The sequence below is a fragment of the Pelodiscus sinensis genome, chromosome 9, assembly GCF_049634645.1.
Source record: "Pelodiscus sinensis isolate JC-2024 chromosome 9, ASM4963464v1, whole genome shotgun sequence".
In the NCBI taxonomy this organism is placed as follows: Eukaryota; Metazoa; Chordata; order Testudines; family Trionychidae; genus Pelodiscus; species Pelodiscus sinensis.
Genome location: NC_134719.1, coordinates 58800534 through 58812966, shown reverse-complemented (window position 1 = coordinate 58812966; position 12433 = coordinate 58800534). Strand labels below are relative to the sequence as shown.

The following is a 12433-nucleotide window of genomic DNA, read 5'->3' as shown; positions in this document are numbered from 1 at the left end:
AAATTGGGGTATCCAAAATCATGAGACACTTTTGACATTTGTGGCTTCAGAGATGTGCCCGAATCACACGTGGTGTCTAGACTCAGGAACCGAACCCAGCCCACTGCCTTCTCTACGAGACCGGGCTTCCCAACCCAGCCTGTCTTTCCAGGGCACGCAGGCATGAATGTGTAGCTAGCAGGCCTGTCATCCCGCCCTCGCTATGGGCATGGCCAGGCTCCGGGCTAGCTGGAGCCAAGGTGGAGGGTGAATTTCAGTCCTGCTCAGCAGCACGTGGCTGCTCCAGGCTTGCGTCTGGTCCCTGGCTTGGAGAAAGTCGGGGAGTGACTGTCCCAGGGGGCTGAGGCTCCAGTGTAGGGACTGACAAAGCAAGAGGTGGTCAGAGCTGTCCCCCTCCTCCTTGGTAACGCTCCCATAACTCCCTGCGCTCGCCAGGTGGGTGATGTGGCTCTCCTAAGGCTGCTCATCCCGCACGCAGGCTGACGGGCTCAATTCTACTCGGCCGCTTCCAAAAATGGAGACTAAACAAGGGACGTTCCTGACCAGCAGCCAAAGGCAGCCCGCGGCCACCCCTCCGCTCCCCCTTCCTCCTTCCCGCCTCTCTCCCGACTTCCCTCCAAGTCGGGCTGGGTCGCTCCCCCCGGGGTGTAGAATTCCACCCTCCCACCTCAGCTGGCTGGGGCTGCGCAGCCAATGGGGTGCTTTTGTCGCTCCCATTCCCACCCCTCCCCTCTGGCCCAGCAAATGGGTCGCCATGGAGACTCGTGGGCCCCTCCAAACGTGCCTTTTATAGCCAGCGGTTCCTGTGGTTAGCCTGGCTTTTTTTTTTTTTTTTTTGCTTGGCTGCCCTGGTATGCGCGGGCCGGCTCCCTCCGCTTGCACAGCTGGGGCACTGGAGGAAGCGGGGAGGGCTGTGGGGGCGCCCCAGCTGCTGAGGAATCGCCCAGACAGGGAACCGGGGTGCCGCTGGCAAAGGCTTGGGCCTGGGTTTTGTTTCCCTGGCTCTAGCTGGAGAAAACTCCATGTCTAGCTCGGGGGAGTCGTGGCAGAGAGGGGCCTAGTTGGGGTCCTGCTGGGAGCCCGGCTGGCCCTGCAGATTCCCCCTTCTTGGCCCTCTCTAGCTGGGTTCCCCCTGTGCAGACTCCTCCCCCCCCATCCCTGCTGGGGTCCTGCTGCGATTCCCTGGCTGATTTTTTTCCCTCCCCCATTGGCTCAGGTCCGGCTGTGATCCCAGCGCTGCCTCCTCTCCCCAGCCAGGATCGGGCGGTGACTTCCCCCGACGCGCTCTCAGCTGCCCCCTCGCGTTCGGGGTGTGCCTCTCCGGAGGGCAGTTCTGGGCCCTGCCCGCGGCTGTGGTGGATTGACGGCGCCACTAGGAACTGACGACAGCCTGGGTAGGAGGGGCGCGCTTTTCCCGGCTCCCTGGCCACGATCCCCCTCAGCTGCACAGGCCAGAGAAATGACTAACGGCGGGCCGGAGGGAGCGGACTAGCCCTACCCTGCAGCCGGGGCCTGCGGGATCCAGCCTCTGCGAGAGCGAGCGCAGCCGGCACTGCTGGCAGCCGGCTGGCCGACGCTCCTGTCCCGGGGCATAACCTGGCACCTGGATGGAGGCTGGGAGGAGAGAGCCCCCAGCTCTGCGTTGGGGGGAAGCGCCGGAGTCCCAGGCAGAAGCAGCGGACGGCTCGGGAAGGCTTGGTGAGTATGAAAGCCGGGAACTGAATAGCATGTGGGGCGGGGGGTTCCTCTGATTATCCCGTCCCTGCCTGGCAAGGATGATGACTCTCAACCCTCAAAGGAAGTTATGGGGGGCTGCTGCGGGGGTCGTCTGTGTGGAGCCCTGGGTTAGCTGGTGTGGTACATTAGGAGACCCAGGTGTTGTCTGACTGCCACCGTTACCCACAGTGCTCCAGGGCAGGAAGGATGGTCTTGTGGTCTAAGGTACTGAACTGGGACCCCGGAGATCTGGCCTGGCTCTGTAACAGGGTGACACAGCGAGCTAATCACTTCATCGCTGCCTCAGTTTCCCCACTGCCATGCAGATAATAACCTTCCCTTTCTGCTCACTTGGGGTCTGGTCTAGTTGGACTGTGGACTCTTAGGGTCAGGGGCTGCCTCTTGCTGCCTTTGTAGGGCACCGAGCACAGCAGGGTCAGCTGGAGCACAACGAATTGGTTTGGGCATCTCAGCCGTGCATGCCCTGATCTTCCCTTAGCACCCGGCTGCACAACCTGGCACGAGTGGACACTTCGAGTGTTCTCGCTGAGACAAGCTGGGATATTAGCCTCCAGGCTCCTGTGGCTTCTGCAGAAGAGACAACCTCCCTCCCTCCTCCCCCCGCCCCAGCCTGGCTTTTGTTTTGTTTTGTTTTTTAAGATGCCTATTTCTGGGCGAGTCATTGGAGTTCTAAGGGCTTGTCTTTTTCCAGTGCACCAATATACTTGTACTCATATGAATCCCCCACTCACCAGGCAAACATTCTGATTCGGATAGAAGGTCTGTTCTCGGTTAGTTTATGTTGCTTGGGAAGAAGGTTAAGCAAACCACAAAAAACGTCCTTATACTGGTATAAGAGCATCTAGCCGGTGGTGAGAGCGTAACCGTATTAGTTGACATTTACGTCTTGACTTGCTCCTTTTTGTTTCCCTTCCTGTAGAAAAGCTCTAACAGCAAAACAGCTGTTGCTGCAGGTAGAGATGAAAAAGAAGTTTCTGCTTCTTTTTTGCTCCTGGAAGATTCCCTGGCTAACATGTTGAAATGCATCATGTCCAGTTGTCACCCATCCGGACACGTACAACAACTTTAACCACTTCACCGCTGCTTAGTGTGCCAGGTAGGCTGATCAAAGTACATGTGCAGTGTCCTGCCTGGGTACTCGGTGTAGCACAACGTTACTCTGCAGACAGGTGTTGAGTGGCACAGCAGTGCCATGCCACAACCACACACAGCTGTGTGACAGTAGGACATCAGCCTGCAGTGGCCTAGGTAGAGGGTGATTCCTTGGACTCAGGTTCTATTCCTGACTCCGCCACTGACTTGCTGTGTGACCTTGGGAATGTCACTTAGGCCAACGTTTTCAAAAGTGACTTGTAATTTTGGATGGCTGTTTTTGTTTGCACATCTTAGGACTCCTTAAAGGAACCTGATTTTTTTTCCCTACCCAGAGCTCGGCCCAGCGAGTCCAATGCCTGGAGTGACACAGAAATAGTCATTGAAATGTGTTTTGTAGTGAGGGACTCAGCTCTGTAAACTGGAGTTGACCTAATCGTATCTGGGGCTCTGACCTTCCCAGCCAGGCGCTGTGTGCACAGCCACTTTGGGATGCCTTTGCAGGGCCTTGGTCCCTAGGGAACGTCAGTGCAGCTGGAATGAACGCGCTCTCCGAGCCTCTGCTGCAAACCCCTCTCTGGGAATATCTTCTCTTGCTCTTCTCCCGACTCCTCGTTTTCCTGCCCCTCCCTGATTCTGGGAGAAGAGGTGCCGACGCCACAAGCGAGGATCTCGCTCCTGAAGGCAGGATGTAACTGAGGGATGTAACTGGTTAACCAGTTAGCTGGTAAGCGTCATTTTCAACGGGTGAGACTTACTGGTTCTGGTTAACCAGGAGGGGCTGGAGCAGCTCCCCGCCTGCCCTGGAGAAGCCCCTGTCTGTAGCGGGCCCAGACCCCCGCTGTAGGTTTTTAGCAGCTACACGGTTACATTTTTCAATGACTTTTTACACCCCTAATGTAACTGAAATCTCGTAACGTCACCAGCCCCGCCCAGCAGGGCCAACTTATCCAGTAGGCACAGTGCCTAGGGCCCACGATATTTTTAGGGGCCCACAAAAATGTTTTAATTTCTTTTAAAATCAGAAGAAAAAACTGAACTTTTAGGGTCGAAGAAAATGTTCTAATTTTTTTCTCACATCAGAAAAAAATGAAACTTTTAAGGCCCACGAAAATCTATTACATTTTGCCTAAAACAGGAAAAAAAAGAAAAATGTTGAAGTATTTAAAGTTATATCAAAAATAATTTTTAATATTTTCTTTTATGGTGGGAGGGGCCCACGAAGGCAAAAGTGCCTAGGGCCCACGAAAGTCATAATGTGGCCCTGCCGACCAGGCTCCTGGGGGCTGAGCCAAGCCTTCTGAAAATCCCCGCCAGTCCCTCCATGCTGCCTGCGGATCTGGGAGCGGTGGAGCCCTTGTCTTGTGCTGATACTGGCAGGAGCCTGAGCCTGGGACCTGAGCTGGTGGGGTGGGTCTTAAACATCCCCCACAACCTCATCCGGGCTGCTCACTTTCTGACCTCAGCAGTTCTGAGTCAATAGTGACTCAGTGGCTTTCAGAGACCAGCCTGTCTGGTCTGAGGCGAGGCAGCATGACGTAGAGGTTAGGCCCAGGACTGCCAGTCAGGACACCTGAGTCCCTCCTCAATGTTGTCACTGACTTGCCCACGGTCATGCACGTAATCGCTCCGTGCCTCAGTTTCCCCATCCCTAAAATGGGGGTGATAATACTCACCTGCCTTCACAAAACCCTTTAAGATTCTCTGCTGGAATGTACTAGATACATGCAAATAGACACTGCATCTTCTGTCCGCCAGGAGATGCCCAGGCTGCAGGTACTGCTAATCCAAACCATTCAGGTCGGGAGGGGAGACCAAAGCAGACACACACATACTTGAGTCCTGCATCTGAAGGCCCGGGAAGCTGAAGTGCCTGGTGCCAGACAAGATCAGTCCACAGTACTTGTCTCTTCCTCCAGGGCAGGCACCCATCTGAAAGCAGCGCTCGGCTCTCCCTGCGTGGGATTGCGATGGCAGGCACAAAATAGCGATGCCAAGTGATTTTCTGCCTGCAGCAATGACTGTTCCTGAGAGCTGTTCGCTGCTGTGGGGCTGGGCCGGCCTCGTAACGGGAGTGGGTGCCTAGGAGCTGAGACTTCTGCCGTCTAGTCGCAGGGAGGCTGTGCCCTTGGGTCTGTCTGTCAGTTGGCCCTTCCTCGACCCTGGGATAAGGAATACGTCTCTCAGCGTACTGTGGCAGGGCCCATCTTGTTCTGTCTGGGCAGCAGCTACCGCAGGGGGGCTTGGCCCGTGCCTGGAGTGGGCAGGGGCTACTGCAGCGTAAATCCTCGTAGGCGTTGCCGAGAGCCCTTTGGCAAGAGGCTGCGTGGAGCTGGCCAGTGTTAATAGTGGGGCGATGGGAAGGGGGGTTCCTGAGAGGGAGCAGTGCAGGCTGATGCCACCCAGCTGAGCTCTGCCCTTCCTGCGCTTTGTTCTCTCTGCAGGGGCCGCCGGGAGGCCGACATGGAGGGGAGTTCGCCCACGGAGAAGCGAAGAGCCGGGAAGGGCGCGAAGCACAGCGGCAGGAACGCCGGCAGGAGCCATCGCCCTGCGGAGAGCACCGGGACCAGCCGCAGCCAGCCTGCCCGAGCGGCTCTGGAGCCTGCAGGGCTGCCAGGGGAACCGGGCGGGGCCGCTTGCTCTATTCTGGAGGGCAAGGTGAAGGCGCTGAAGGAGCAGCGGCTGAGCATGAAGCAGGGAGGGGCGGTGTCCCAGGAACGAGCCCCCGTGAAGAAGCCCAAGGCCAGGAAAGGGAGGCTCGTGCCCGGTCTGGCTGTGGCGGAGGGGGTGCCCCAGGACACGGTGGTGGAGCCGAGGGCCCAGATCCGCACCTACCTAACGGACGTGCTGCTAGACAGCCGTGATGATGGGGACTGTGGGCAGGGTGCTGGGGGGGCCGTGGCTGCAGACCTTTACACCAACCATGTGGAAGCTCTGGAGGCGCATGGGGCAGCGGGAGGAGGCAGCCCCTTGGGCCACGGCTCAGCTGGGGAGCTCTGGAGGCTCCCAAGCCCTGGAAGGCACGGACTGGAGAACACTGACGGCCGCTCAGAAAACAGGGTCCAAAGGGGCTACCCATGTGGGCTTCAGGGCCCCCGATCCACTAGGAATCCCGCCACCAGCAGCCAGAAATCTGCCCCTGAAGCACGTGGCACACCGGCCTCCTCGGGAGAAGAGCTGTGCCAGGCTGGGGACTTGGAGAGCACCCCCCAGGATGGGCTGTACGGGGGGCCCGCCCCACCCGGGCGGCTGTGGAGGGCGGAGAGCTGGGAGAGCCTCGGCAGCGCTGCGAGTGCCACCAGTGGGCTGTCCCTAGCGGAGCGAGTGGAGCGGAACCGGGTCGTGCTGCAGGAGATGCTGCGCCCGGCGAGGCAGAACCGCTCTGCCCCGCCGCCTCGTCACCATGAGGGGGTCGGTGCGGATCTCCCGCTCGCGAAGGACGGAGCCATGCAAGGTGGGCATTGGACACAGGGGCATCTCGAGCCATGGGCTGGGCAGTGTCAGAACCATCAGAACCCCCCAGTCCTGCCCCGCAGGACTTACCCCTGCCAGCCACTTCCAGGATCCCTCTCCCCATCGCTTGCAGACGCCTGCAGAGAAAGCGCAGCCAGCTAGGGAGTGTGATCCCTGCCCATTTGATGCTCCCTATAACTGGAAAAGGTGGCCTGAAACATGCCGGGAGGGGGGAGGCAGTGTTGCTCTTTATTTAATCACAGCCCCTTTCTCCAGCAAAGAGTGGTACCACTTGCATTAAATCAGTGCATGTTCCTTGTGCGGCACCTACATTCAAGGCCTTATCAGTTTGCTGAAATATGAGGAGTAGCCTCCAGCTTGGCTGGAGATGTGGCTTGCAAGTGTTCCCAGCTCAGAACCGAATCTTTAACCCGGACAGCTTTTCTCCTGCATGTTTCTCAGGCATTTGAGTTAAATACACATACAAGCCCAAGGTTTTACAGTGTATAAATAAACCCCGCCTCTCTCCGTGAATCAGGTTTGGTTCACAGGTTGCTCTGCAGTCATAATGCAGCCAGTTCTCCAGTCATCCGTAGTATCCTCCAGGTTAAACGGAACAGCAAAGGCCTAAAAACACAAGCAGGAAAAAAACCACCTTTCAGTCCACTTGTTGCCTACAGAAAGTGGCACAAGGGTGACTTGCCCCTGGACGTCTGTGCTTGAATTATTGTGCACGGTAGATGAGCAAATTCACAGCTTGTTCTGCTTGTGACTTAATGTCTCCCCAAGTTTGCACTCCTGCTGGAGCATCGCCAACTCCCTGTCGGGAGGATCGTGTCTTCCCCCAGAGATGGCCCAGGGCTACGTAAGCGCTGTCCTGGCCATGCTGCGGGAAAGGTGGGGGGAGGAGACTGTGGAAAGCTGTAGCTCTAGGCTCTGCGGTCCCTTGTCTCCGCGGGAATGGCCGGTGCACCGTCTGCGGGGCTTGTTGTGAGTAGTCAGCCTTCCATGCAAAAGCATGGCCAGGACGTAGCGCTCCTAATGGCCAGGCCACGAAAGCTGAGGCCACCCAGTTCAATGGAGTGATCCGAGTCCGTTAGAACAAACCCGACCGGTGCCCAGGCCTTGCCAGTGGTTCTGATGTTTCTTTACCAACCCCTCTTGGTGCCAGACCCGGGAGAACTCCTCCTCCTGCAGGCTGGAAGCCTTTCGCATAGGCTGGGTTACGGGACGTCGACCGGAAGGCAAGGATGGGCGCTGGGAACGAGGCTGGTTTGTGGAGAATTGGGTCCGGGGAGCACTGAGGAGCAGGGTGTGTCCCCCCCCCCCCCACCCCGGCGTGGCTTCCCATTGAGGGGTGCTGCTCATGACGTGTCTCCGTTCTGGCTTGCAGAGCTGCCGGGGAATGACCTGGACTGGGACTCTGGGATCTCCCTGCCGGACTCGGAAGGGTGCAGGTAAGAGCGGAGAGCCCTGAGGGAGGGAAGCAAAGATCCCCCCTCCCTCCTGAATATTTTTAAAACTCTGTGAGTCTCTGTCCAGTTCCTGGCCTCCCCCCTCACCCTTAGGGATGCCCCCTGCATGCACACAGCCAGAGCAACCTGGCTCACCCTGGACCCCAGCCCTGCTGCTGCCCGGCCTCGGCAGCTCCCACTTGCAGGGCCCTGAGTCAGGCAGCTGTTCCCAGCACCCAGCTTGCTCGAAATGGCCCCTAAATGCGCCCCCTGCACATGAGGGGCACCACTGAGGCCAGGGTGGGAACTGCTTTTGCTTTGCTTTTTTCTCTGGCGTGCACCGAGAGGAGTAGATAAAAACACACACGCTGGCTGGGGGCTGGAGGGGGATAGAATTGCCAGGCATCCCTGGGCAAAGGGGGGCGGTTCCATGCTCCCAGAAGGGGCAGGGCCGTGGGCAGAAGGGACAGGGCTGGAAGTAACCCCCCCCCCCCCCCCCCCCACACACACACACACCTGCCCTTCATGGAGTTATTGGTGATTCAAGGGCCTGAGGCTCCTGCAGAGCTGACCTTGAAAATAACCCATGCAGGGAGACACAGCAGGCTGCTCTCTAGAGCAGAGGCACATTTACCCCTCTGGCCGCTGATTGCCAGCTGCTCCCTCCAGATCTCACACTTCCCTGTAGCACCCCCAGGCTGCCGGCAGGAGTGTGGAGCCCCAGGCTGCCGGCAGGAGCAGGGAGCCCCAGGCTGCCGGCAGGAGCAGGGAACCCCTGCCATTTCAAGTGCCATTTCAAGCGGTGGTGCCTGATTGCACCAGCTAGCAGTACGCCAGGCGCCTGAACAAGCTCCGATCACACACACGCCTAACCAGACCGTAGTGGGGAGTGAAGCCTAGGAGAGCCGTGAATTCTCGGCTCCTGTAGGACTTAATTATAGGCCCTGGGGCTGCTGCATTACCGGGCTTGTTCTTCCCCACTGGTGCGCCGAAGGCGAATGGCTGCAAGTCCCAGGCGTGTTTTACCGGGGTGGGTTGGGCGGAGGACAGGGAACTCCTAGCAGGGTGGTCCGGGCAGGGCTGCTGCTACCCGCGTGCTTTGCCTTGCGCTCCGGTTGCAGGGGGCTTGCCGGGCTACCCTGCCGATGGGCCAGAGCTGCCCCAGTCGGATGCAGCTCTGGAGTGGCAGGAGCAGTTGGTGTCCCGGGAAGGTTTCCGAGGCGAGGAAGCGTGTGCGCTGCACGTGCGGGACAGGACGGGCTGTTCCATGCCTTTCCCGCGCCCGTCGAGGGGCTGTCTTCTGCGCTGCACTGGCCCCGCCCCCCCGGTCTGTGAGTGTGGGGTGTGACTCTGGAGTGCAAGGAAACTGCGCCCCGTGCCCCTTCCCTTCTTGCTCCATGTTCCCCTCTCACACTCCCCCTGCAGCACAGAAGGGGTGAAGTAGGGATGTAAGAGGAGTCGAATCAGGTGCCCGCAACTCCCCTCTATATCAGAGGCAGCCGGGGGGGAGCAGGAGCTGGTCCTGGGAGGAGCCGCCTTGAAGGCCGGTTCCCCCCAGCACCGGTTGCCCCCCTCCATGCTGCTGTGATATCAGAGGCAGCAGTGCGGGGGGCCTAGGGGAGGCTGCTCACGCCGGGGCCAGGTGCTACTCCACTGCGGCTCTGCCTGCGCGCCTGGCTCCTCCTGCGCTGAAGCCGCAGCGGGTGGCGCCTTCCCTCGTCGACGAATCGTGTCGTTGGTACAAATTGTGTCGACACGATTACCCAGTGACGTCCTCGGGGGGAGGGTCTATGGCCCCCAGGGAGAGCAGGGCCCAGGCACAGGTCTGAGGCCATGGGGAGGAGGGGCAGGGGTCCGGGGGCCACAGCGTTGTGCTCGCTGGCACCCGGCACTGAGGGGCGAGAGAGCAGCAGGACGACTGCAGGGATCCCCTGGCCCACAAGCACCCGAGCCCCTCGGGGGCGGCTGCATCCCTGAGGCTGGGGAGGAGGCGGCTGTTGCTAGGGGAGCAGGTGGAAGTACCCCCTTGCGAGTCAGGGCATTGTGGAGTAGGCACCTCCTGGGGGAGGGGGAGAGGGAGCAGATGCGGATGCTGGATGGGACCGTGGAAATCAGCTTGGGGTGGGCCCGGAGGCAAGGCCAAGAACCGGCTCTGATCTGTGGGCCTGGCAGTCCAGGAGGAGTCAACAGCTCGTGTGCCCTGGGGGATCTGTTGGTCTCCTTTTCGACAGTGGGACAAACGTTCCCTAGGGCCTCACACCGGCCTGTCTGTCCGTACGCCCGCCCCGGTCCCTGCAGTATCGCTGCACCGCCCCGGCTGGGGAGGGGGTGGGACTTGGAATCACAGAACACTAGGACTGGAAGGGACCTCGAGAGATCATCAAGTCCAGTCCCCTGCCCCCATGGCAGGACCAAATACTGTCGAAACCATCCCTGATAGACATTTATCTAACCTACTTTTAAATATCTCCAGAGATGGGGATTCCACAACCTCCCTGGGCAATTTATTCCAGTGTTTGACTACCCTGACAGGCAGGAACTTTTTCCTAATGTCCAACCTAAACCTCCCTTGCTGCAGTTTAAGCCCATTGCTTCTTGTTCTATCCCCAGAGGCCAAGATGAACAAGTTTTCTCCCTCCTCCTAATGGCCCTGCCACATGACCTGCCGGATGACCCAGGGCAATAGACCTCGGGTCTATCGACGCCCAGTGCTGTGCCCTGCCCCTGCCATTTGGCCTCTGTGTTCATCTGTGCATGTGCACACGGCCGGGCCATTTTCACGCCCGCTGAGGACACGCGTGCAGGACACCCCGTGCTCGTGCGCAGCGTGTACGCAGGCTGAGACGTGCCCCTCTGGGAATCCGGCCCTCAGCTTCCCTCCGGGAAGGGGCAGGGGCAGACAATCAACGGGTGAAGGGAGAGTTGTAATAGCTTGTGGTTGGGGGGGGAGGGGGAGAGAGAGAGAGTGAGTGAGTGAGTGAGTGAGTGTGTGTGTGTGTGTGTGTGTGTGTGTGTGTGTTGGGGGGGGGACTTAATGTAGGCTAGGGCAGGTAGGAACCTCTAATCTCACTGGACAGATGATAAACCTCAGAGACATGGCCTGAAAATAAGAGAAACCCTAGAGAACGAGGCTTCCATACGCGGGAGAGGGGGAGAGACTCCTCAGGCCTTCCCCGGCGCAGTGTAGCCATGCGCGGCCTGGCGCTCTGGGAGCTGAGCTGACCATGTGCTCTAGGCCTCCCTGGGCGAGGGGGGACCCGAGAGGCTCCATGGGCGGCGCTGGAGGCCTCTCGCAGATGGGTGTTGGGGGAAGGGAGGGATTGGCCCCGCCCGTCAGAAGAGTGAATGCCACATCAGTGGGGGTCGCCGCGCTCGGGCAGTGGCCAGGCTGGAGGGTGCCCTCGTCCTCCCTCGTCCAGAGCCTTGTGCGCAAGTCAAAGGGCCCTGCTCTGTGGTGGTCCAGTCTGACGCCGAACGGCGCGAGCCCCTTCCCCGGGGACAGCCCAGGCTCTGCACGCCCAGCTCAAGGGAGGGTTCTTACCCCCTTTGTGGGTGGGAAGCAAACGCCCAGAGGCAGGAAGACTTGCCAAAGCTGCCCCAGCAGCGCAGTGACTGGGCCGGGCAGGGAACCTTGCTTTCCGCATTCTCGCTGGGTGACCGCTGCCCGTTTGCTTGGGGGCTTGCCCTGGTAGGAGCCCTGGGGGTGGCCCCTCGGGATCCTTAGGCTGGTGGCTGGCCACAAGGGCGTCCTACACCCAGGGGACAATGAGCCACAGCTAGAGGCGTGTGGCTGGGCTTCTGGAGGAGCCTTGCAGCAAAGCTGGTGCATGTGAACCCAGGAGGCAATAGAGCCGTGTCCTGGCATTGTGCCACTTTCAACAGCAGCGGGACTCGGGCCAGGCGCGCAGCGGAGGGTGCGGCTATGCAGAGAGGTCAGGCACCGACAAGGCCGCGTGGGACAGCACTCGGAGGACACACACACACGTTACTCCATTCACACCGGCCTTAGCTCGCTTTGGAAGAGGGTTCTGGCGCTCACAAGCGATGCGCGTGCAGTTATTGTGTGCACATGATTTCAAACTGCAGTCGCTGAATTTAGTCCGGATTAGCCTCCCGTGTGGACAAGCCTTAAGATATTAGGGCCCCAGCTACAAAGGGCCTGATAAATCCAGTCAGCGCCTCGAAAGGCGGTGGGGGACAGCCTGGAACCCGCGGCGGAGGTGGGAGCCGTGTGCTCCCTGCATGAGAAGCAGCCGTGCTCCGTGCTAGCTCCAGCTCTGGAGTGGTCTGCGAGGGCAGCCCCAGCCCGCGTGGGAGGCAGCAGATGCCAGAGAGGAGCCCCGCGGACGTGTGTCTTGCTCTGGCGAGTCCGGGTGCTGTCGCGTTTCACCTGCCTGCCGCCGCTGGGGCAGAAGGGTTAAGGGGCGGCTCTGGGACCCGCTTGCCTGAGCTGATTACTGTCACGGGGATTATGGCTGCAGCCAGCAGGGAAAGCCTTGCTCCGGCCTAGCCTGTGCATGGGACAGAGCAGGGGGCAGCTCAGACAGTCTGGAGGGGAAGCTGGGGGAGAGCGGGGGAGGTTCCCCCGGCCAGTGCAGTGTGTGGGGACGGGGGGCAGAGGGCAGAGGCCCATTCTGGGCAGCAGCTTGGCGTAGCTAGGGGGCAGGAGCAAGCTTGGGTCTCACGGCCCCTGCGAG

At 59.8% G+C, this 12433-nt stretch overlaps 2 protein-coding genes across 6 annotated transcripts in view; one reads left to right on the top strand and one right to left on the bottom strand.

Moving 5' to 3' along the window:
- Positions 1–12433, top strand: part of KIAA1614 (KIAA1614 ortholog) — a 33786-nt gene that overhangs the window by 3374 nt on the left and 17979 nt on the right. For 2 of the 5 annotated variants that reach the window (XM_075936810.1, XM_075936809.1), the window contains 4 exons: positions 1217–1698; positions 2657–2833; positions 5274–6283; positions 7676–7739. In XM_075936810.1, the coding sequence (XP_075792925.1) occupies positions 5293–6283; positions 7676–7739 (1055 nt within the window). In that variant the 5' untranslated portion in view covers positions 1217–1698; positions 2657–2833; positions 5274–5292. Of the gene's footprint in view, positions 1–835; positions 1699–2656; positions 2834–5273; positions 6284–7675; positions 7740–12433 lie in introns of those variants that run through there. The other 3 variants (XM_075936811.1, XM_075936812.1, XM_075936808.1) reach the window with 2 other exon arrangements.
- The window catches only part of STX6 (syntaxin 6), a 60363-nt gene continuing 54447 nt past the window's right edge, over positions 6518–12433 (bottom strand). The window contains exon 8 of the mRNA XM_075936815.1: positions 6518–6909. Within this exon, the coding sequence (XP_075792930.1) occupies positions 6890–6909 (20 nt within the window). The 3' untranslated portion in view covers positions 6518–6889. The remainder of the gene's footprint in view (positions 6910–12433) is intronic.